This window comes from Asterias rubens, chromosome 4 (assembly GCF_902459465.1).
Source record: "Asterias rubens chromosome 4, eAstRub1.3, whole genome shotgun sequence".
Taxonomy (NCBI): domain Eukaryota; kingdom Metazoa; phylum Echinodermata; class Asteroidea; order Forcipulatida; family Asteriidae; genus Asterias; species Asterias rubens.
This window is the reverse complement of record NC_047065.1, coordinates 12154178-12180573: the sequence shown is the minus strand read 5'-3', so window position 1 is coordinate 12180573 and position 26396 is coordinate 12154178. Positions and strand designations below refer to the sequence as shown.

The window sequence follows — 26396 nt, the reverse complement described above, 5'->3', positions numbered from 1 at the left end:
TTGTCTTCCTTCGCCTCTAATGCCTCATAATCGGGTAGATCAATGAACTTACAAACTTCGAGCAACTGGTCACGGGTGAGTTTACTGACTTGGTACATCAAAGACTGACATAGCTCTTGTGCGGACTTCTCCATTTTGGGGCAACTCGTTTCTTCAAACTCTTTGTTTGGTCTTTGACTTCGTCCCTTGCTTGCTTTGTCCACTGCTATTCACTTTTCTCTTGCACTACCTAGTCTGGACTCCTGCTACCATGGTTACTGTAGCTCAGGTCTTGGGTTCAGGTTCAGGGTCGCTGGACAGGCGCTGTCGTTGAGCATTCTAACGGATGTAATGCTGAAACACACCTGTCCCGTCGGAGGTGCCAAATGTTGCACCCGTCGTGAATTAAACGTTCACTCCACGGTGTACATTAATGAAGATTCTGTATAAAAGGATGGAATAAGGGATCACAGTGAGTTGGGTGCTTAAGTACTTTTAATCATGTGTCTTTATCTCACCATCACATCATCCAGTATGGATCTTTAACAATAATAATAACACTTAAACAATAATAATAATAACACTTAAACATTTACTTCGAAGCTTGTCATTGTTTCGGCACTAATTACTTTCTCTGCCTCAATTCAATCCTAGTATCATTTGCAATAAACAAATACTCTGATTGTCAATAAACATAATATACAGTAGGTCAGAATCTATTAATACTGACTCCATCTGTTCACTACTGAAACTAAACTCAACAAGTAAAGCAATCCCAGTGGTTTTGCCAAATAGTCAAAACAAAGAAACACATTAATTTTAAAGGATAAAGAAACACGTAAACAAAACCCTACTGGAACATAAGCAAAGTCTTGGGTCTGGTATAAACAAAATCAACTTGGCTAAAACTAGGCAAGGTCACTTTCTAACCTGGCACTTGCCTCTTAACAAATAAAACAAAGAAGGTTGTTCAGGCAGCAAGGCTATCCCAGGCTATCTTGGCTATTAAAGAGCTACTGCTGACCAAGCCCTCAGGGGTTTAAGTTAATGACCCTACCAGGCTTTCAGTCTCCACTAAGAGTTACTGTCTCAGACCAGGGTGGTCTTTTGTACACGTGTATCACATACATTAAGTACTGTACAACTGAACTTATAAAAGATGGGCAACTACCCCTGCTTTTCCTCTAGAAATATGCAAAGTTGGAAAAGTCATAAAACACAATTCTTAGCATCAAACAGTTCTATAGAATATGAGCTATCAGAAACTCAAGTTAATTAATCAAAACATAATAAGGAAATGGAATAAAAGTCTAAATCAATTCAGTACACTCTTGAGCTTAACCATGTTTCAACCCAATAGTAAAGCATAGGCCTACACACATCGTGGTTCATGGTGAAAGTAGCTAAGTTTGAGGAGATAATGCTCTCCTATCCTTGAGTCAAAACAAGTTTATAATAATACCATGTCAATCACAAGGTTATGAACTTATTATATTAAACAAATTAAAATCCACATACCTGTATAAAAGGATGAAATAAGGGATCACAGTGAGTTGGGTGCTTAAGTACTTTTAATCATGTGTCTTTATCTCACCATCACCTCATCCAGTATGGGGGGACATCTGTGGGGGTGAGACCCATACCCACTCACTGAAGTATTTCCAACCTTTTGATTGGTCTAAACCGGCTGTTGAAACAAGGGGGTTATGAAGCAGCTATTGAAAAATTAGAGGGGGCATAAGACTTGAAAATTTAGGAGGGGGCATAAGCGACCTCTACACATGCATGTGAGACTTCCTCTTTCCTGGTTTTGATTTTCATATTTTTTCTACACTTTATGTGTACAAAAGGATAGGAATATTATCTTTTCCTCTTTTTTTCTTGCCTGGTTTTATCTTTTCCTCTTTTTTCATGGGTAGTAACTCACATGCCTGTAATAAGAACCTGTCCTGCTATTTTGTTCCTACTTCCACGAAGTAGAAAGGGAAAAAAAGTTCTGTATCCAGATTCCCAATCTACTTAAACTCGATTGGCGACGCTCTTTTTGTTAACATAGTTTCCGATATCGCAACATGTATAAATAATAATAATAATAATTAACCATTCTTATATAGCACATAACACAACAGAATACAAACAGAAGATATGGCTCAAAATCAAGATACAGATCTTAGACTTGCCCAGTCCCTCCAAGCCAGTTTCCAAGTCGGTTTATAACAGCGTTGCCAATCAAGACTACAATATTCTCAGCAGCAATAGATTAATAGCAGGACAGTTCTTTCAAGACACATCAGTGTACATGTATATGGGTAAAAACCAAAATGAATATTCTTTATCATCGGTAAAAACCAAAATTTTATCCCAGATGCAAATTTAACATTTTTAAAAGGACGGTTCTTATAAACCTCCTCAGCAAAGCAGTTATTAATTATCCTGGTGTTAATACCACAAACCAAAATGCTTAATTAATTAAAGATTTTTACAAGCAGAGAGTGCATATAAATAATGCACTGGATTGACTTTGTATATTAGCATGTTGATACCTACACAGTCTGTAATTATTAAGACCACTGCCATTTTTCATTTTTTTCTGCCATGAACACGATTTTATTTGTATGAAATATTTCAAAAGGTAGTGGGCAGGAGTATGCCTGTCAACAGTACTTAAAATTTCAGTGTGACAAAGCCCAATCTCATGGCTCTGCATGGAAACCGTAAGCAAAGAATCGGCGCTTACACAAGCAGAAAATTCCTCGCTTGCATCAAGCATATTTCACATGTTAGCAGGGAGTTTCTGCTTGTGCTTGTTCGTAGTCCACATTAATAGGCTTCCTTTCCTTACATAGCTAGTGCAGAAATTCAGCATTTGTCCTGTCAGTTAAAAATGGTGGTTGCAAGCGCAACATTTTAGCAGTCAACAGAGCCATGAAATTTGGTCCCGGATCCCTTGTGTCAAATTTATTATGCTATAGTTATTCCTGAAATGTGATTCGGTCACCATTATTGCTTGCCGTTTAATGAGGCATTTGTGAGTTAAATTTAATAATAATAATAATGATAATAATAATAATATTAATATTAATAATAATAATATTGAAGTCTTATATAGCGACGTATCTAGCAAACAAGGTACTCAGAGCGCCGAGTATATACAAACTTTCAGAAAGATAGGTTATTGCAGTGATGAATTCTGAGACCCAATTATGTAGCACTTGTAGTACAAGGTGCTACGGCGCATTAAGCAGCCACAACCAGGAACACCGGGGCGAACCCCTTCTCTTTTCGATAAGTGCACTGGGTTCTTTTACATGCGTGACACAACACATCGGACCAACGGCTTTACGTCCCATCCGAAGGACGAAGCAATGGTAAAGCGTCTTGCTTAAGGACAAAGTGTCACGGCTGGGGATTTGAACCCACACTCTGCTGATCAGAAACACCAGAGTTAGAATTCAGTGCTCTTAACCGCTCGGCCATGACTTGGTTGGTCACAAGTGACTGCTTTAAAGACAGTGGACACTATTGGTAAATGTCAAAGACCAGTCTTCTCACTCGGTGTATCTCAACATAAATGTATAAAATAAAAAACCTGTGAAAATTTGAGCTCAAGTGGTCGTTGAAGTTGCGTGATAATAATGAAAGAAAATAACACCCTTGTCACACAAAGTTGTGTGCGTTTAGATGATTGATTTTGAGACCTCAAATTCTAAATCTGAGGTCTCGAAATCAAATTCGTGGAAAATTACTTCTCTCTCAAAAACTATGGAACTTTCAAGGGAGCCGTTTCTCATAACGTTTTTTACCGTCAACCTCTCCCCATTACTCGTCACCAAGTAAGGTTTTATGCTAATAATTATTTTGAGTGATTACCAATAGTGTCCACTGCCTTTAAACATCTGGGCCCAATTTCATAAAATATTTGAGAAGAGCCCTTTGCAGAATTTCTATTTCATAAAGCTGTCTGTAGAATGGTGAATCCAATTTTAGCGCAAGCCACTTTTTCACCAATCAAGTAATTGTACTCGTTAGACATTTCTAAAAATCTAACTCACAAATGGCAGTATTATATGTATACATGTACATGTTGATGTTTTGTTATTTGAGGGTGCGTCCGCTTAGCTTCCCTGGGTCGGCCCCGGTCTGCCCCGGTACGTTCAAATAGCTTTGACGGGGATCACCCGGGTCAGCCCCCAGTGCCCTGATTGTGGAGTGGGTCACTTGGGGGTGACCTGAGGTACATGCCGTCACCACGAGAGGGCGAGTGTGATTGTTCGATTAGCTCTTGTCAGGGGCTCACCCGAGTGAGCAATGCGGGCTCGACCCAGGGAAGCTAAATGAAGGCACCCGTAGACAACTGCTTTAAATAACGGTCCGAATCCAATAAGATATTCTTTATCCTCGACGCAATTATTTCATTTGTTAAAATTTTTGTTGTGTATAATTAAAAATCATTGTGCAATGGTTCATGGTAAATATTATTATATAAAAGAGTTTATACAATAACTTTGCATTCATACATTATGTTACCTAGTTTGCAAAGTATTGTTTTCAGCATTTGGCTTTCTTGGTGACAGAATAAAAAGACGATAAAGAAAAATACCTCTATTAAATTTGTCATTAAATAATTCTGTAAGTCGAGCCGAAATCCCATCCGTTTTAGCTCTTTGTGAAATCACCCCAAGGAATTTGATCGTGGAAGAGAACAAAGCTTTTACATTTTGCACTTCCATGGACAATCTTTTGAAGGGCACCAAGGCCAAGACGAGGGCTACAGAGGCTGTGGCTGGCTACAGAGGCTGTGGCTGGCTACAGAGGCTGTGGCTGGCTACAGAGGCTGTGGCTGGCTACAGAGGCTGTGGCTGGCTACAGAGGCTGTGGCTGGCTACAAGAGGCTGTGGCTGGCTACAGAGGCTGTGGCTGGCTACAGAGGCTGTGGCTGGCTACAGAGGCTGTGGCTGGCTACAGAGGCTGTGGCTGGCTACAGAGGCTGTGGCTGGCTACAGAGGCTGTGGCTGGCTACAGAGGCTGTGGCTGGCTACAGAGGCTGTGGCTGGCTACAGAGGCTGTGGCTGGCTACAGAGGCTGTGGCTGGCTACAGAGGCTGTGGCTGGCTACAGAGGCTGTGGCTGGCTACAGAGGCTGTGGCTTCCATGGTTGCCGTGCCCCAAGGTTTCAATGGATTAATAATAATAATAACAACCTTACTTATACAAAGCCTTACGAAATACAATAGCAACCAAACAAAAAGATAAACTACATTGTTTTACAGACAAAACAATGCAATTAACATTGATTCGATCTAGAGTAACAGAGGCTGTGGCTGGCTACAGAGGCTGTGGTTTCCATGGTTGCCGTGCCCCAAGGTTTCAATGGATTAATAATAATAATAACAACCTTACTTATACAAAGCCTTACGAAATACAATAGCAACCAAACAAAAAGATAAACTACATTGTTTTACTGACAAAACAATGCAATTAACATTGATTCGATCTAGAGTAACTTAGGATAGAGGTGGGTTTTTATTTGGGATTGGAAGGAACTCAGGGAATTGGTTAAACGAACAGATTGAGGAAGATGATTCCAGCATTTTGGCCAAGTTGCAGCAAAAGCTATAGATCCTACATTGGTGCGTGATTGTGGAGCATTCAATACAACAGCTGAAGTGGATCTTGCAATATTGTTGGCTCCCAAATACGACTCTAGTCACAAGTACAGAGGTCACACAGGAGCAGCATTCTCGAGAAAGCGTATTTACGACAGCTATTGCGCTAACACCGTGACAAACCATTAACGACTTTCGAGAGAGCGTATTTACGACAGCTATTGCGCTAACACCGTGACAAACCATTAACGACTTTGGAGAGAGCGTGTTTACGACAGCTATTGCGCCAACACCGTGACAAATCGTTAACGACTTTCGAGAGAGCGGGTCTACGACAGCTATTGCGTTAACACCAGGACAAACCATTAATGACTTTCGAGAGAGCGTGTTTACGACAGCTATTGTGCTGACATCGTGACAAACCATTAACATCTTTCTAGAGAGCGTGTTTACGACAGCTATTGTGCCAACACCGTCACAAACCATTAACGACTTTCGAGAGAGCGTGTTAACGACAGCTATTGTGCTAACACCGTCACAAACCATTAACAACTTTCGAGAGAGCGTGTTTACGACAGCTATTGCGCTAACACCGTGACAAACCATTAACAACTTTCGAGAGAGCGTGTTTACGACAGTTATTGCGCTAACACCGTGACAAACCATTAACGACTTTCAAGAGAGCGTGTTTACGACAGCTATTGCGCAAACACCGTGACAAACCATTAACAACTTTCGAGAGAGCGTGTTAACGACAGCTATTGTGCTAACACCGTCACAAACCATTAACAACTTTCGAGAGAGCGTGTTTACGACAGCTATTGCGCTAACACCGTGACAAACCATTAACAACTTTCGAGAGAGCGTGTTTACGACAGCTATTGCGCAAACACCGTGACAAACCATTAACGACTTTCGAGAGAGCGTGTTTACGACAGTTATTGCGCTAACACCGTGACAAACCATTAACGACTTTCAAGAGAGCGTGTTTACGACAGCTATTGCGCTAACACCGTGACAAACCATTAACGACTTTCGAGAGAGCGTGTCTACGACAGCTATTGCGCCAACACCGTGACAAACCATTAACGACTTTTTCACAAGTCTGTGTACAGTACCAACCAACAACCCTTTGACCAAATCCATCTTGGTTGGTTTTTATCATTTTGTTTTGCATGGAAATAAAACTATACAACAATTAAGTAAAACAAGATATATTTAAATTTCCAATACAATTGGATACATTTATTTCATCATGCTTGTACACCAAGCAATGATTACAAATAAAAAATAAGTAATAAAACAACAGAATTGTCTTTTATAAAGACGATCTCTTTACATTATTTGCATGATTAAAATATCACATTTGCTTTTGAACTCATCTACAATCAAACTGGTATTCAAGTTTAAAAAAAACCCTTTTTTTATATAACACTCTGGGCCCACTTTCGTGTCCCTGGTTACAACATTCTGCGCTAACTGTGCCTCATGAAGGGCGTTCTGCTTTGGGCTAGGCAGGGCTCTTTCAAAGACACTGGACACTACTGGTAATTGTCAAAGACCAGTCTTCTCACTTGGTGTATCTCAACATATGCATGAAATAACTAACCTGTGAAAATATGAGCTCAATTAGTCGTCGAAGTTGCGAGAAAATAATGCAAAAAAAAAACACCCTTGTCACACGAAGTTGTGTGCTTTCAGATGCTTGATTTCAAGACCTCAAATTCTAAATCTGAGGTCTCGAAATCAAATTCGTGGAAAATCACTTTTTTCTCAAAAACCACGTCACTTCAGAGGGAGCCGTTTGTCACAATGCTTTATACTATCAATCTCTCCCCATGCTAATAACTATTTTGAGTAATTACTAATAGTGTCCAAGCCTTTAAGCAAAGAACTGAACTCCATGTTAGTGTGGCATCATAAACTTGGGCCCTGGTATAAATAGGTCGACAAGCAACCATAATAAATTATTTATCTTTTAGTTTAAATACAATTTTTACTCTTTGGTAGATACATGTAGTGTTAAGTTTTTAGCATTGCACCATCATAACTTACTTTATCCAACAGTCAACTAGATTTGATGCACATGCACATGATAGTAAGCCAATGTGCGTTAAGACTTGAATATTGTCTGGTAAAATGCTTGGCTTAGTCACAAGTTAGCTCAGACTATAAAATAACTTGCAAACGACTTATTGTCTATTACATTTACAAGTATTGTGTGTCACAGAGTCAAGTGTCTGTGACTGCCATGTACATTGTACAAAGGTATGCATCATATTGCTATATTATTTTGATATATTTTTAAGTGGGACATCATGCTCTGGGTGGGGTACTTCATCAAGCTATTTACTGGTGAGAACATTTCTTGTGCTCAGTAAATGTACATTATCAAAAGTTTTTTATTATTTTATAATTAATGGTCAAGAAGATAGGAAAGTGGTGGTGTGTGTGCATTCACATTGGATTTGCATTATTAAGGTCACCCAACAGGCAACATCAGGCCATTAACCTTTGGTTTATTGCAAAGAAGGAAAGACTTGGTGGGAGTGCAGTACATTCTCAGTTAAACAGTCCAGCTGGTCATTATCAACCGTTTAAACACCCCTACATGACGCGCTCTCCACCAATAGCGAAACTGTCGGAGGTATTTATGAATAAACATTTGAAAACAGTAACACAATACTTTTTTGAAAGGTGGGGTATTACTTCGGTAACAAACCCCAAAATAAATTGTTTTTTATTCCAAAAAAGCCTACTTGTTAAACAGAAAAATGTCATGTTAGTAAGCATTGTACATGGTTAACCCCTGTGTTTCTGACATTATCATAATTCATAAAAACTTCAAAAACTTGTCTTACGTAAAAAAAATCTTTCTTGGTATAAATCACCTTGAGAAGCTTATTGTTGGATACTACATGCTCTGAATAAGACTGCAGTATTATTTTCAAAATTTTAATCAGGCGAACAGAATTCCCTACAAATGAAAGCACTTCAGATTATATCGTTTTTCGGCATCAGTCAACTTTGTCCTGTACTATCAGCATAAATAATGTTCTATCGTCCCAGTTCTTGCAGTATCGGTCTCTGAATACTTGAAAAGCTTTGTGTGGAGTTAAAAGATATTATGTGATAAATCACAGCCGAGTTATAAAAATAAATATGGTTACATAAAGGATGAAACTGAATTTAATTGATGACGAACCCTTGCTTACAAAAGGAGTGACCTTGTACATTCCACAGCTTTTCTGACTGGCAAGATTCTACACTGGTCATAACATGTGATTTCCTTCCCCAAAATTTGTTTATAATTCCATATAAATTCATAAAAAATAACAGCTGATGTGTTTTTAGGATGCCCCTATCTTCATATAAAAAGTTTATGAAAAGACAATTCAATCCCCCCCCCCCCCCAAAAAAAGAGGTTTTTTTTTGTGTACTTCAATTGAGCTGTTTACAAATTGTGCCTGCAGGAAGTCCAGGCTCTGTGTTTGTTTGTTTTACTTGTGATGTCACAGGTTGCATGGTTTGCGCCTTGGAACACCCAGCAAGGTGGACATGTGTGCATTACAAATCTTTATTATTATAATTATTTTTTACTGCAGACTTTATCAGAGTTCTACAGTAACCGTTTTTCCTGTAATTTCCTTCTCGTGATTTGCTTGAATACAAGTGCCGTTACTAATACCGAAGCAACCATCGTCTAGAAGACAGAGGTATCTCGGGTGGCGGCACATCACCCTCTTGTGGCTCCTTCACATTGGAGCACCCCTCCACCAGATCATCGTCGTCATTCTCCGAGAGAGACCCATCTAGTGATGGAGCTTCTCTCTGGGTCACCGTAGTAGCAACGTCCGAACTGTAAGTGTCCGCCAGAGGGCGCAGATCCAGCGGGGGCACCTCTGGAGCTGTTCTAGGGAGAGGAACAGGAGCCTGGGTCTCAGTTCCTTGTGGCTCTTCATTCATTATGCTTTTGTCGTCCCCTGCTACGATGAGCTGATGAGATACTGTACTCCGAAGAGATGTTTGACTACTGTGTGTCTGACCCGAGTCGTGCTGTTGGGTTCGTTTCCTCGGTACAGGTTTTGGCACAATGGGTGGTAGCTCTGCTTTGACTTGAGTTCTGGCTTCCAATTTAGGTGATCTCATCCTGCTGTCAGGTTTAAGATCAGAATTCACATCCTCGCGCACCTCTGGCGCGTCATAATGCCTGTTCGAATTCGGCGCGGATTGTTTCATCGCAGGTTCTTGATCAGAGTCTCTATGCACGTCAGCAATAGTAAATTTTCCCTCAGAGGGTTGTGTTAAGATGTGCTGACCCAATTGTCTCTCTGGTCTCTGCTCTGATCCGCGCCGACTCTCAGAACCGGATGTCCGATAGCCATCAACCTCCTGAGCAAATTTTGAAAGCAGTGGTTCCTGGTAAGAATCTTTCCACTTTCGCGTCTCAACATGTGGCTTCGCGACATCAGGTAGCAGACCAGCGTCCTTCTTCAGCGAAGCTTTCCTCTTGGCCTTTCTCACATGGGAGCTGCTCTTGGTATTTCCATCTATCATTTGAACTCCTCCTTTTAAGGTGTCCAGGTCAGCTTGCCACGGAGGCCGTCCGTTCATCACGTTTGGGTGGCTGTAGTGGTTGAAATTGTCCAAAGGGTGTTGATACAGTGGACCTGCTTGGTAGTTGCCTCCATACGGCGGAGCGATCTGCAAGGGGTTACTGAAGGAGCGTCTCGTCGATCGCTCAATCGGGATCTCATTCAGACTCTCTGCGGAGGAGGAGTGATAGTCCACAGCCGGGGCGGGCGAGTCCATGCAGATAGCCATCAGTGGAGGAAGTTGTTGGTTCCGCATGTTCATCTGGGTGGTTGGAATGGGCTGCTGCTGTTGCTGCTGCTGCATTGAGGGGAACTGCTGAGTGAAGAAGAGGTCCTCGACAGGCTCTGCAAAAACCAAGAATAAAATTATATCGACTCTTAAGATTATAATGAACAAGATTATAATATAGAAGATTATAATGAACAAGATTATAATATAGAAGATTATAATGAACAAGATTATAATATAGAAGATTATAATGAACAAGATTATAATATAGAAGATTATAATGAACAAGATTATAATATAGAAGATTATAATGAACAAGATTATAATATAGAAGATTATAATGAACAAGATTATAATATAGAAGATTATAATGAACAAGATTATAATATAGAAGATTATAATGAACAAGATTATAATATAGAAGATTATAATATAGAAGATTATAATGAACAAGATTATAATATAGAAGATTATAATGCACAAGATTATACAGTAATGTGAGATTATAAAATACAAGAAGATATTGAACAACATTATTACAATATGAGATTATAATATAAAAGACAATAACAGTGCACAAGATGCAATAATATGAGGAACAAGGCAAGGTGTGGATTTGGAAAAGGCTCTGAAGAACACTGAAGAAAGGTTCAACCTGCCTGCTGTATAAGGAGCAACCACAACATAATGTCAAGCACATTCAAGCACATTGGAAATGATAAAAATACAAGTTATATATAAGACAAATAGCACATCACAAATGTATTTAAGAGCACAGGAAGCTTGACCAGCAGTGTAAAATAAATACCACAAAGGTCGCCACAAAAAGAGCGACATATTTTGTTAATAACAAAAAATTCACTATTAACAGAGTATCACTGTTAAAAAGATAGGGCTATCAGGGGCCGCTTCAACACATTGCAATGGAGACTGTGACGTCAAAAATTGTTTCGCATTGGCACTTACGGGAAGTATGAACCGGGCTTACGGCAAGGGATGCAGAACTTGGCAACCTTGTACGGGTGAGAAGAAGTACAAGTAGAAAGTCTTCACTTACCGGCTGCAGGGTACTGCTGTTGTACCCCTCTTGGGGCAACGATGGGCAGACTGTAGCGTCGTACTAGATGTTGCTCCAGGTAGGTCTGTGGCATACTGTGTGCTAGCTGGACTGCTGGATACTGGAGATGACCCACTAGGGCTGGACCCTTTGGCTCTCTGGCCGTTAACGAACGCTGGCGACCTCGCTTCTTCTTTGTTTTCTTTTTCTTTTTTACCTGGGAGGGAAACAAGTTTTTATTTATCCATTTCATTTACAAGTCCAACGGGCAAACAACAGGATAAATAGGAAAGATGTTTTAGATGTGAGAGGAAAACCCCAAATTGAGGAAAACCCATGCAATCAGGACCCAGTTTTCATGAAGCTTGAAAGCACAAAAACTTGCTAAGCACAAAAAAGTATTGCTTAACAGAAACAGGTTACCAGCACAAATAAAATCATTTTAAACTATTTCAACTGGTGCCCTACTTGTTCTTTGCTAAGCAAAGGAATTTTTCAAGCAGTATTTTCTGCTTTCCAGCTTTATGAAGTTGGGCCAAAGTAGGTACTGAAAACCCAATCCACATGCAAGGCTCTAGTCTGTGGTGGGATTTGAATCGGGGTCCTGAGATGAAAGGCATGGAAAGAAAACTCTTTTAAGAGAAGTGTTGGTTCTGATTGCCTTAGTCGGGAGAAGCTTCAAATATCACTTACTTGTGGTTTACTTTCAACGAGGGCCGAGCTAGTCCAATTGTCCTGTCTCACCCGACAAAACTATGCTAAGGTTACAGGCCAAAGTACCTTAACTTTATGTACCATCATAACTTGCTTCTTTTTGCTTAGCATGAATTTTTTAAATCAAAATTGCCTGCTTAAAAGCAGCTCTATTGCCCAATTTCACAGAGCTGCTTCAGCATACGATAGACCGATCCAGCAGGCTCCGCCCACAACACACGTGTGAGCAAGAACATGTGGGGCTCTCCAATGCCTTTCTGCACAACTCTGCATGTCGGACCTCATTTGTTGGACCTTCGTTGCGTTGTGATTGGTCAATACACAATGGGGCGGAGCTTAATGGATTGGTCTATTAAAGTTTAACAGTCCTCTGCTAAGCCAAACTAAGCAGGCGACCAGCCACATATTGTATAGACATGGTTGTTTGCCTGGTAACATTTTCCTGAAAAACACTGCACTGCTTACAATTGTTTGTCCAAACACTTATTTCCATCATACATCTATATTGAGCAACTATAATTATCAACCACAAAACAACATCACTCACTTGTGATTTGCTTTCAACGAGGGCCGAGCTGGTCCAATTGTCCTGTCGCACTGGTTTGATGAGAGGTTCCGATATGACTTGTTGCTGTTGGAGTTGTAGGTTAGAGTTGGAGTTGTTATTTGATTCTTGATCGGTTGCTTGTACGTCTCTACAAGGGGAGAACACAAACAAAAACCAAAAGAAGTTCTAACGGTAGTTAGCCTCGTTTGTATTGAGATAAAAGTAATATCTGGTAAACGATATACATGTATATGACATCAATAATAAATAAATAAAATAAATAAATGATTGACGCTTTACACCATTTTCATGCAATTTACATAAAAAACAACAATATTTAAAGTTCATAAACAAAAATGAAAATTATAATAACAACATTTTAAAAAAATAGCATTTTTATTTAAGATGAATTTTACAAAAAAATCATCCGATAAAACCATTTGAAATGGTCCAGGTTAAACAGTAGAGCTTTTACAATAGTCCAACAGTTTGGGTCTTGAGTCATCGCATCATGTTGAATTTTGCAAGCGTGAAAAAGATATCATTGTACACAATCCAGAAAAGATTTAAAGGGAATTTTGGGAATTGTCAAAGACCAGTCTTCTCACTTGGTGTATCCCATCATGAGCATAAAATAACAAGCCTGTGAAAGTATGGCCTCATTCGGTCACCAAGTTGCGAGAAAATGATGAAAGAAAAAACCACCCTTGTTGGACGAATGTGTGTGTTTTCAGATAGGATTAAAAACTTCTAGCTAGAAGTCTTTAATTATTTTAGTGAGAAATTTACCTCTTTCTCAAAAGCTGTGTTACTTCAGAGGGAGTTGTTTCCCACAATGTTTTATACTATCAACAGCTCTCCAATGCTCGTTACCAAGTAAGTTTTTAAGTAAATATTTGTTTTGAGTAACTACCAAATATGTACCTTCCCTTTAAGGTTCATGAACATTTAATAGCTATAAACAATTACAGAAATACATAACATAAAAACAAAAGAGCAAGGATAGATACCTAGTTGGCTGTAGGTATATAGTGACGAGAACATTGATGTAGACCCAAGTCATTGGGGGTCTTTGCCTGGCAAGACGGGGCAAGTTGAGGGCTTAAGGCATGAATTCTTGCTACACCTACAAACACAAGTAACAGTGCGTGATGGATGAGCGATGGAATGACGAGAAGAATGGACTGACAGATGATTCAATAAGATGGATAGATCAAGGAGAAATAGACCACAGACATGTGTATGGATAGAAAGATATATGACATTTGAAACACTGAGAAGATGCAGTGGAAGAAAAAGAAAATTAACCCTCCTACTCTCTGACCATTCAATATCATCCACTGTTGTTGGGATGGACAAACTATGCAAGCCTGCAAACATGATGTTTGGAACGCACTACATAGTACTACACAGTCAACCCTACTACTGTCTGATCATTCAATTCCACTGTGGTTTTATATGATAGATAAAACAATGCCAGCCTGTAATATGATATAATAAGTTCAGTGCATCTACACAGTACACAGTCAACCCTCCTACTGTCTGACTATTCAATATCATCCACCATGGTTTTGAAATACAGAAACTTTGCCACATTTTTAACAGCTAATTCTGTGCAAAGCTGTGCCACAACATGGTTGGTCATATCCCCAGAAAATGTGAGCAAGAGTCCATGTAGGAGGGTTAAGGTGAGAGCAGAAAGAATAAAGGTGACAATAAGAATAGCATAGCAAAATAAACCGCCAAAGGCACATAGATACAATGTGATGAAAGCGTAACACCATGAATATGCTATGACAATTGAAATTAGCAGGACATTTACCTGAGAGGGAAATAAAACAAACAGACAAATACTGTCATTGTACATCGTGCACAAAACAACAAAGCAAACAAATAACAAAAATCTTCTTCCTGGCATTTCATTCATGCAGCTCTAATTCCTAATATGAACATTTATTTTCTTGAACATTTCACTGCAAAGAACACGCTTTTCAAACAGTCAATGAAAAAGTTGTGCGCAGCGATGATAGGACTATTAAAAGAACTTTTTACCTTTTTTTTTAAGCGAAATAAAATCATGCTTACCAGACTAAGGTTACTGGCCAAAGTACCTGGTCTCTATGATCTTTGACGGCTACTTATGCTTAGCAAAGATTTTGTTAAGGAAAATTTTCTGCTTAAGCAGCTCTATTGCCCAATTTCACAGAGCAGACAATACATGCTGAACAATTTGCTGCTAAGCAAAATTAAGCAGGACACCAGTCGCAGATGGTATAAACATGGTTGTTTGCCTGGTAACATTTTCCTGGTAAATACCGCACCGATTAACAATTTTTTACAAACACTTAATTCCATCATGCATCCATATTGAACAAGTATAATTTTCAACCACAAAACAACAAAATCTAAAAACATTCAGCACTTTAAAACAAAACAAAATCATCTAAATTCCAAGATCTGAGACCTGTAAAGAGACTTACTTTTTGACATCAGCCAGTTCTATGTCTTCCTTTGCATCCTGAAGAGGGGCTACTTGATTATTGCACTGCAAAAAAGAAAAAAAGAAAAAAAAGTGAACAAAAATTGTCTGCTAGATACATAATAACAATTCTTATATAGCGCATTTCACAATAATTGATCAATGCGCTTTACATTCATAGTGTCCAGGTCGTTGGGCCAATAACATCCTTAAACAACAAAAAACATTTCTCGGCTTTCTTGGGAGTATACAACCTGGTCAACAGTTTATATCGCTCCAAAGGCTTTTCATTCACAATATCAACCTCGACCCTCGCAGGTTCCCATTTACACCCCTGGGTAAAGAGAAGCAATTATAGTAAAGTATCTTGCTCAAGGACACAAGTGTCATGCAACGTATCTCTCCTTAGAAAACATTTGCAAATTTTTCGTTGACATGCCAAAATATGAAATCAAGAATAAAGAAATCACTATAAAACAGAGAGTTTGTATGTTTTTTATGTTTTCAATAGTTTTGTCAAACAAATTTAACTCCTAGATGACATTTTCTGTAAACTTTTTATGACAAATAAGCCCAGTGTAGCCCAAGTAAATATTTGAAGAATTGTTCTTGCTTTGCCAAAATGAATAAAAACCTGCTTTAAACAACATCTCAAACCTGTACATTTAAAAAAAATATCTGCAGAAAAGGTTGTTTTTAATGATTAATAAAAAATAAAAAAATAAAAAAATGGGGTCGGGGGGTTTTGAACGGACGGGCGGGGACGATCAACAATTTTCTTTTTTTATTTGGCCTAAAGCATCAAACAGCGCACAAATTTGTGGGAAACAAATCTGCTTTTAGCAACCTTTGCAGGATACCAGTCAAACAATGTACACGTGGCATTGTATTTTTGGTGGTAACCTTATTCTGATTTAAGCATAATTTTGTTCTGTTTTAGCTACTCTGAAAGGTGGGGCCCTGGGTGATGATTGCATTTGTTGAATCCTATTGCCTTACCTGGCAGCAACCCTTCTTCTTTGGTCTGATCTGCTGAGATTCAACATCCCGGGAGTTGAACGCAGTTCTGTCTTGCATAACGTAGTCATATGTACTAAGTTTATTGCAGACTGTAACAAAGAAAACAAAAACAAATAATGTTGAAACATTTCTGAAGAAACATAATGAGCTGTTGCAAACTGCCAAAAGGACCTATGGTATAAATGCAACAAAAAAGTGGATGGCCTGACATATTTAAAGCTGGCAGAACTTTCCCCAACCAGAAAACACTACAAATTTACGCTCTCAAAATTGGTCAAAAGAAAATATTAAGTATCAAAATTCATTGTTGATTAAAAAATAATGGGGGAAAAAAAACACCCAAATTTTTTAAGGGGAAAATACCTGTGAAGCTTATTCTCTCTCGTTATGTAAATATGTGATGTCTTGATACAAATAATAATTATAATTCGATTTATTAAGCTCCTCTCGCTAAACTAACATGAGGTGCTTGAAAAACATGTAATAAGAAAGTTCCACACACACAATGCATAGATATGTGAGGTTTTCTTAAAATGAATATTTCACCTTCGAGGGTTATGCTTACTTAAAAAGAGATGAAAGCCCAACAAATGTCCCAAAAGGCAGAGGGCAACAAGGAGGAGAATTGCAATGACGACCGCCACAATGAAGAAGGCTAATCCCGGTACTGGGCTGAATATCTTAAGATTGTTGCGGTAGACGTCCAGAGGGTCTGGGTCCGGCTCTGAGTTAAGTGGCATTCCAGACGCGTTTGCAGTTTGCAGCTCTATTGTTGAACTTTGCAGCGAGGTTCCAGAATAGTCTGGCGATAAAAGACATTTTTATTTATTAAAAGACTGACGGATACTTCTTGAAAGAGAAAAAAACTTTGTTTACACATCTCTAAAAACTTAGTTTATAACAAAAAACAAATGCATGAGATTAACAACAATAATAAAATAGTCATATTGTTTTCCATAAATGTAACCCGCTCTGTGAAAATGAGTCAGATGTAGGCAATTTCAAGAATTTAGTTATATGCATGGCTGGAAAGAACACACCAGCAGCAGTAATTTGGTATGTGTCTAAGCTTTTGGGTGTGTCGCGTTGCTGAGTTACTCTCGTTTGAAGTTAGCCAATACTTAAAACCCATCTCTTCAATCACAAAAGCGCTTAGAGCAATTTTGTATTATGCGCTATATAAGAACTGTTTATTATTATTATTATTATTATTACATCATTTTTTTGTGAAAAATTAATTCCAAGTAAAATGATAATTTAAACTACCATTGTGTGCAAAAGGATACAAATTAGACATAAGTATGATCACAAAATTGTTTTATTCATAGCTTTATTGCCTAAAAGTAAGTGTTCCAAAGGTTAACCATGCAACTAAAGATCCTTTTTTTTTTTTAACATTACATTTTCCACATTAAACTGTCCATAACTTATTATTGCATTGGGCGCACCTGACTCATTTTCACAGAGTGGGTCACAAATAACCCTTGAAATTGTATGTTTTTGCGTAAACTACTTCGTCTCGGTAAAATTATCAAGAACCAGGCCTCGTTGGGATTAAACCACTAGTTGAAAACCTCTTCACCACACATTGATTCCCTTAGTTATAGTCTTACCAAATAGCTCTGGGTGTAGAAGTATCGGATTGGCCCAGTACACGATGGACATGTAGAGGAAGACAATGAATACAAAGAGGCCACTGAGGAAGGCAGCGCTGAGGCACGTCACGAAAAATCTGTAAATGCAAAATATAAATATTATTAGAATAACTTGTGGAATATTCTTTACCCTCAATGTAAATTTCCATCTACTACATAGAAATAGAAAGTCTGTGAGAGCACTGAGAGACTAACCCTGGAGGACTTTCACATTCACAGAATAGTCAATTTGTGCATAGTTTCACAGAATAGTCAATTTTGTGCACAGAGAACGGTAAACATCGGAGGTCATAAAAACAGATTGATTAAAGGGTTTGGGTCCTTTATTCTGACACAAACCACAAATGTTCACAGATTTACATTAACCTAAACACAGCTTAAAGGCCCCGTCCCATTGCAGCGATAAAAAGAGAACGCATTACATTGGTTGAATGAGCGTGTGCCTATTCTGCGTGGAGCAATTTGACCAATATAATGCGTTTTCTTTGAGTCGTGATCATTATCGTTTTCGTTATCGCTGCAGTGGGACCGGGCCTTAAGATAATGATATTAGTAAAAAGCTGAAGTTTTTGAGAAATGAGTAAAACAATTTCCAGAAAAATAACTTTTGTTTTCAAACTAGTAGAAGCAAGAATTCAAACATGTTCGATTGATTTCAACCTGTGTGAGTGACTTCAGCCATGAGGTCAAAAAAGTCTTGTAACACAGTGATTACAAACATACAAGTGTTACTGCAGATTATAGACGATGCTACGTGTATGTTTACATTCAACCACCAAAACACAAAAACACTATACACATGTTTTTGCCGGGCAAAAAGATGCATAGTCATGGTAAGATTGCATGTAAGCTGGCTGCCAAAACACAAAGGTTTTGCCCGGCGGTATGCACGCAAATCATGTTATGGTTTTCGAGTGACGTCAGAGGTCACATCGTCTATATTGTTAAGAAATTTCTGCTGCAGCAAAAACAACATGATACCAGCCACAAAATGGTATTTCAGCCGGGTCCGTTTTCACAAAGAGCTAAGATTGATCTTCAAGTATTATTTTAAGCTTTGCATGGTGTGGACAAATACGGAGAAACTATAAATAAAAAGTAAACTTGCGGGTACAACCATGTGTAAATCTCTTTTCGAGAGTGTTGGCTCTGAAAAGGGCCTGTTTGGTCTCTTTTCAGAGCCAACACTCACCCTAAGAAAGATGATCTTAACTGCAAATCAATCGTAGTTGCTTAAAGAAAAGTGTGATGTCACAATACAATACTGACAATTTGTCTTGCGATGAATTCTATTGCTTTGTGAAATCGGCCCCATCTAACCTTAATCTGGTGAGGCTTTATTTTGTTGTGCTTCTAAAGCTTCTTTTTGTTGTGCTTACAAAAGCAGATCTATGAAATTTGACCCTGGCTAGTACTAGTAATTTCACTTTCACATCGTGGTATAGAACATTATAAATTCTTACTTGTAGTTTCTGGAGCCGACACAGTTGTTGAGCCACTTACAATGATGATCAAAACCAGCAACACACTTATTGCATGTGCTGCAATGTTTGGATTTTAAAGCTCTGAAACGAGACAAAGAGAATGCACAATATACCAAAGGTTTGCAGTAACAGTATGTTATTATATTCTCTAAATGAGTTGGGGTGGTTCTGGAAAAAAAAACCATAGGCTATCAATTCAACCTTTGGATCAGTATGCTCTGATCATTGTCTGGTGAAAGCATGACTCTGATGGTACACTACATGCTGCTTAAAATAAACAGTGTATCTTGTGTACAACGCTGATTAGGTAGGCCTACTGTAGTGATCTGGGCCCAACTTCTGCATAGAATCGGCGCTTATGGAAGCAGGGAATTCTGTGCTTACGGCAAGCGTATTTCACGTGTTAGCGGCGAATTTGGGCTTCTGCGCGTGCGTACTTCACGTTACTAGGCATTCTACGCTTACAAGGCTAGCGCAGGGAATCGCGACCGTAAGCACAGAATTCGGCGGTAAGCACAGCCATAAAATTGGGCCCTGCTAACCTGTTATCGGGGATTGAAGGAGCAAGGGCCCTCAAAATGAGGCCAACAAGCATTCACAACGATCTATACATTTTGACGTCAAGTATAAAACATATTGCATTCATTTGCATTGATTAGTAGAATACAAGATGAATATAGCACACTTTTAACAGCACCACACTATTGTATGACTCTCTTTCTCTCTCAAAGTCAGTGAGATTAAAGACAGTCCAATAGCCCATGCACGCACAATAGTAAGGTTTTCCTAATTAAAGGAACACGTTGCCTTGGATCGGACGAGTTCGTCTATAAAAAGCGTTTGTAACCCTTTTTTATAAAATGCATATTGGTTGGAAAGATGTTTTAAAAGTAGAATAGTGGTTTTCCTTTTACTGTGGGAACTAACACGGTCGGCCATTTATGGGAGTAAAAGGAAAACCGTGCAATTTCGAGGCATGTTTGTGTGGATCATTGTATTCTACTTCTTTCAACGACTTTCTACCCAATATGCATTTTATAAAAAAAAACGGTTACAAATGCTTTTCAAAGACCAACTCGACCGATCCAAGGCAATGTGTTCCTTTAATATGCTCCTATTAAAGTTGCATTGTCACACAAGTGAACACTGAGGGCGCAATTGGTATCCCTAACCCCCCCCCCCCAAGTAAGAATAACAAAAACTGTATAACATGCACACATTATATTCATTGTAGTGCCTACAAGAACAAAAATACAAAATGAAAAGTACAATACAATATATGTACATACATGGAAATATACAATGAAAAATGCAATGACAATGAGCGAGAGAAGGCTAAAGACTTGCGTTACAATTTACAAGTACGTAAGAAAGTAGATGTTTGCGGTTAAAAATTGCCCTGTCCCCCGCCAAAAGTTATACACATCCAACTATTTATAATGATTTTGGGGATCCTAAAAAATTCAACCGCCAATGATTTTGCGTAAAAAAAGAAAGAATTTTATTACAAGGATCAAGCAGTAAAGATATAGACCGTATTGAGTAATCCTTTTTTGGCTATGAAAGTTGCCATCTTGTAGGGCAAACCTTGCGCGTCCAAACGTGTACACCAATGAAGCACACAGCATTCCCGGTTCAATTTCTACGGCACATGCAACCACACACAGCCACCCACACAGCCACCCACACCCACACAGATGCGCTGTTGTAAGGCAGATATTTGAACGGTGACGCCATATTCAATACGGTCTATAGTTTGTTTACAAGCAAAGCTGAATACTTACACATCCACCTCGCACAGATAGCAGTGATTATTCTCAATCACATGGGAATGCTGCGTCCTATCAAAGGATGGCATGACCTTCTTGGCTTTGCGGATGGTGTTCGGATCAGCAGGATTGATGGTCAAACAAATCCAATGGGTGATGATGTGCAAGGCCAGCATGATACCGACAATCTGGAGTTTGGAAGTCAAGGCCATTTAACATTTTGAACTTATTTAAAGCCATTGGACACTTTCAAAAGAGAACAACAATTAAAAGTTCACAGATTTACAAATAACTTACAGGGTTCACAGCAGATAATGGTGAAAGACTTCTCTTGAAATATTATTCCATGAAATGCTTTACTTTTGAAGAAAACATTAAAACAATATCAATTCTCGATATCGAGAATTACAGATTTATTTTAAACACATGTCATGACACAGCGTAACATGCGGAAACAAGGGTGGGTTTTCCCCGTTATTTTCTCCCGACTCCGATGACCAAGTGAACCTAAATTTTCACAGGTTTGTTTTTTTATATACAAGTTGTGATACACGAAGTGTGGGCCTTGGACAATACTGTTTACCGAAAGTGTCCAATGGTTTAAAACTGTGAAGCAAACTATGAATACAGTCTGTGCCAGTGTGTACGCATCAATCCTCCTGGGCCCAGAGTAAGCTGCTTCATATGATTTGTAAAACCAGTTACCACTTCACACAAGTACAAAATGAAACATATAACCCCAATTAAAGGGAAGGTACATGTTTGGTAATAACTCAAAACAAATATTAACTTCGAAACCGACTTGGTGACAAGCAGTGGAGAGTTGTTGACGGTATCAAACATTGTGAGAAACGGCTCCCTCTGAAGTAACATGTTTTTGAGAAAGAGGTAATTTCTCACTAAAACATTAAAAGACTTCTAGCTATTGAAGTCTTTTATTCCTATTTGAAAGCACACAAATTTGTCCAATTGAGCCCAAATTTTCACTTGTTATTTGTTATTTTATGTTTATGATGGGTTAAACCAAGTGAGAACACTGGTCTTTGACAATAACCAAACGTGTACAGTGCCTTTAAGACTATTAGTTTTTTTATAGCACATAACAAAAAGTCATAAAAACATGTCCTTGTACGCTGTGGAGAAAATAAAGAAAACATAAATGAATTATACAAGATGTGCAAATAAAATACAAGATGTGCTGGCTATCAAACCAAAAATGCATGATTTAAGGCCGGTTCGTACTTCCTGCGAATGCCTATGCGAAGCGAACGTGTCACAATTTTGCATCGGATACTTTGCAGCAAACCACATGCTCTAATCACTTGTGAACGCTGCGAAAGGAGGGTTGTGACGCCAAACTCATGTCAAATTCGCATCGCATTAGCATTCGTGAAAGTTTGAACCGGGCTTTAGAGATTATAAATAGAACTTTCAAAGGATACAATGTGACAGGCTGGTTGCCAATGGTAAGGCATCGTAGGCACTGCCATTCCATGATACATCACAGCAAAGAAAGCAATAAAGGTCCACGCAACAAACTGTAACGGATGCGGAGGGCAGCTCCATCCGTTCTTACGGGAGCTGGACCGGTAGGTCACTGACTTGGAATTAGTCTTAGCTTTCATCTGTATGGGCAAGACAAACAAGTTATTGCATTTTTTAAGGCCACAAATAAAATAAATCATTTTCCCCCCATCCGACCATCAAAAGAAGCCCTTCCTCTTAAAGCCAGTGAACACTATTGGTAAATGTCAAAGACCAGTCTTCTCAATTGCTGTATCTCAACAATATGCATAAAATAGTAAACCTGTGAAAATTTGAGCTCGATTGGTCGTCGGAGTTGCGAGATAACAATGAAAGAAAAAAACACCCTTGTCACACAAAGTTGTGGGCTTTCAGATGCTTGATTTCGAGACCTCAAATTCTAAACTTGAGGTCTCGAAATCAAATTCGTAGAAAATTACTTCTTCCTCGAAAACTACTCCACTTCAAAAAGAGCCGTTTCTCACAATGTTTTATAGTATCAACCTCTCCCCATCACTCTTCACCAAGTAAGGTTTTATGCTAATAATTATTTTGAGTAATTACCAATAGTGTCCACTGCCTTTAAAACCTTTTCCAGTAAACAGAAACACATTTCAAATAATAAGAAACCAACCAAAAGGAAGGAAATAACATTAACAGAATAGTAAAATTCAATGTAACCCCCCTCTGGCCTCTTTTAAGTTTTTTATCACCTTTTTTTTTAAATTAAAGGCAGTGGACACTATTGGTAATTACTCAAAATAATTATCGTCAAAAAACCTTACTTGATTACGAGTAATGGGGAGAGGTTGATGGTATAAAAAACATTGTGAGAAACAGCTCCCTCTGAAGTGACATAGTTTTCGAGAAAGAAGTAATTTTCCATGAATTTGAGGTCTCGAAATCAAGCATCAGAAAGCACACAACTTCGTGTGACAAGGGTGTTTTTTTCTTTCATTAATATCTCGCAACTTCGACGACCGATTGAGCTCTAATTTTCACAGGTTTGTTATTTTATGCATATGTTGAGATACACCAACTGTGGAGGCTAGTCTTTGACAATTACCAATAGTGTCCACTGCCTTTAACGAAGGGCACCAAATAACCTTGTGTTTGATCAATCGGAGTAGTTTCCATATGGTGCCAGCACTTTTTCATTCGATATGAAATAAAATAGTATCTCATTTACCTCAATTAGATATCCCTTTTTGTAAAAAATGAGTTAAAAAGTGGTGGCGCCATACGGAAAGTTATCCGATATAAATCAACGAGATGAAGAAGGAAATGTTTCTTTTGATTTAATTTATAATAATATAAATAAAAAAATGTAAGTAGGCCTACTGTTTGTTGTTTGGTTGGAACGATCCATTCATCTCGTTCAAGGTTTATCGCAAATAGCAAAATATCAAGAGAGGGCGCTGTTGAACCCACACAAAGGTAAAGGCATTGCGTGCGCGCGCGAGTTGTAGAAACTGCGGATAACTTTCCGTATGGCGCCACCACTTTTTCACTCATATTTACAGAAAGGGATATCTCATCGAGGGGATAACTTTCCGTATGGCGCCACCACTTTTTCACTCATTTTTACAAAAAGGGATATCTCATTGAGGTAAATTAGATACTATATTATTTCATATCGAATGAAAAAGTGGTGGCGCCATACGGAAACTTTTCCCATTGAGGTAAATTAAATACTATATTATTTCATATCGAATGAAAAAGTGGTGGCGCCATACGGAAACTTTTCCGAAACTGCCTAGAAACCGCCCCATATTCCTTCCCACAAGGCATTGCGGTCTGAATCACGATAAACCTTATCGAACAGAAATTACATTCAAATTTTTAGAATGAGATCCTCAGTCAGTCAGAGTCAGACTTCCTTTGCTTTTCTTCATAACATCTACCTATTTTATTTGTTTTACTTTTAAAATGTTAAATCACAATATGTTTATACACAATAAATATAATGTTTATACACAATAAATTATATAATGAATAAATTATATAGGCCCTAATATGGAATTATAATAGATATGACAACAAAGTCGGTACACCATGCCATGGAGGAAGAAAAGAAGCACTCGTCTAGTCCGAGTGTGTTTGTTTTGTTGGACGAGTTGACTTCAAAGATATTTAGACTGAAGCCTCAGACCAACACATCTCAATGTGCACGCCTTTTATTAACCGTGAACACTAGGTCCCAGACTGCATCCCACTGCGGTAACCACCGTAAACATTTTTGTTGTGTTTGGTCTTTCGGGGACAAATATAAGACATTACAACACTTACTGCTTTTCTTTCTCGAATTACTCGAAGGCTACATAATAATTAGGTCTCATTTGCTATCCAAGTTCGTCCATACAACATTTCTGATCCGAAAAATCTTGCATTAAAAACTACACTATTTTCTATCTCATACGTCCACACAAGGTAAAATCAAAACCAACAATGCGAGATATATGAATATTCATTAGTTGGTGCTTAGTGTGTGGATCACTACGCAGAGCAAAATAATTCGTTTGGGGAAAAAAAGTCCCCGTCTCGGGTTTCAAAAGGTTATGAGGTTGCATTCAAAAGGTTATGAGCAAAGAGGCGATGTACCTTATCCAACGGGAAAAACAAATTGTATATTTGTTTTATATCACATCATTGTCGACACGGGCGGATTGATATGAACTTCTTATTGTTTAGCAAAGAACACCAAATATAATAAACAATAGAGGGCCTGAGATGCGCGTCACAATGACATTATTGTTTCGTGGGCTGGCTCAAAGGAAGGGCACACAACACCACCGGTCACTTTTTTTCCAAGAACATTGTGGAATCCACGTTTAACAAGTCCTAATAATATCGCAAAATTTGATCCACCTAGGTATTCCATGCCTAATATGCAATTTTTATTGAATTTTACTCATTATTTTGTACGTTTGTAATTCAATTTTAGTTAGATGTCCTTCTTTCATAGGTTAAAGATAATACTTTTCGGAATAAAATAAAATTGTTAAATGAAAATCGGTCGGTGCCACTCCGGGGATCCACTTTTTTCAATTACATGGTGTTTGTATGTCGAGTCTTGCCAGATAATTTTGTTTTGCTTCAAATCTTGTTCGCCGAGTGTTTTATGATTAGTTTTATTATAACGGAATGTCGGAAGTTGGACCATGGAGCAATTGCTCCTTGGACCCATGCAACCGTCGTTGCCAAACATGCATGTAAGAACTATGCCCGATGTGTCTCCAGCTGCGGATGTACTTATAACAACGAGGTTTTCCGGACCCCTCCTTTTTTTATTTAGGCAAGTCTCTGTTGGTAGGTCGCTACCCCCCGTGGGGGCTCGATTGCACAGAGAGTTAAGATTGATTAACTGTAATCTAAATTACGAAGAAAAGTATGATTTCACAAAACAAATACTTGATAGTGATTGTTGGTGCTTTGTGGAATCGAGCCTGGTTGAAGGTCATTGATCCTTCTTTTGGCAGGATCAAGCGCGGCAGGTTGTTTTTGGTGTTCTCTTCTGAAGTATAAGCATTTCTAGACCACCTCGTTGAGCTGTTAATGGCTCCGCTTTTAACATCACTGTCGCAGTGAAATGGCGACAGTGACGAGACCGATGTTAGAAGCGGAACCATAAACAGCTCAACGGGTGGGCTAACGCATTTCCAACTTCTTTTGGCATGTAGCAAGTAGCTCGTCCAGAGATGGTGTTTGTTGTCAAAAGTATTTAGAGACTTTCTCCTCA

General features: G+C 38.7%; 1 protein-coding gene across 1 annotated transcript; it reads right to left on the bottom strand.

Moving 5' to 3' along the window:
* Positions 1–7389: 7389 nt before the first annotated feature.
* On the bottom strand, positions 7390–25098 carry LOC117289426. Its single transcript, XM_033770547.1, has 11 exons — positions 24947–25098; positions 22576–22758; positions 21149–21321; positions 19344–19445; positions 17839–17957; positions 16791–17027; positions 16205–16314; positions 15207–15271; positions 12727–12874; positions 11466–11682; positions 7390–10524 (listed from the first exon to the last, which is right to left on the bottom strand). The coding sequence occupies exons 2-11, from the start codon at positions 22756–22758 to the stop codon at positions 9266–9268; spliced, it is 2613 nt and encodes an 870-aa protein (XP_033626438.1). The 5' UTR covers positions 24947–25098; the 3' UTR covers positions 7390–9265.
* Positions 25099–26396: the final 1298 nt, after the last annotated feature.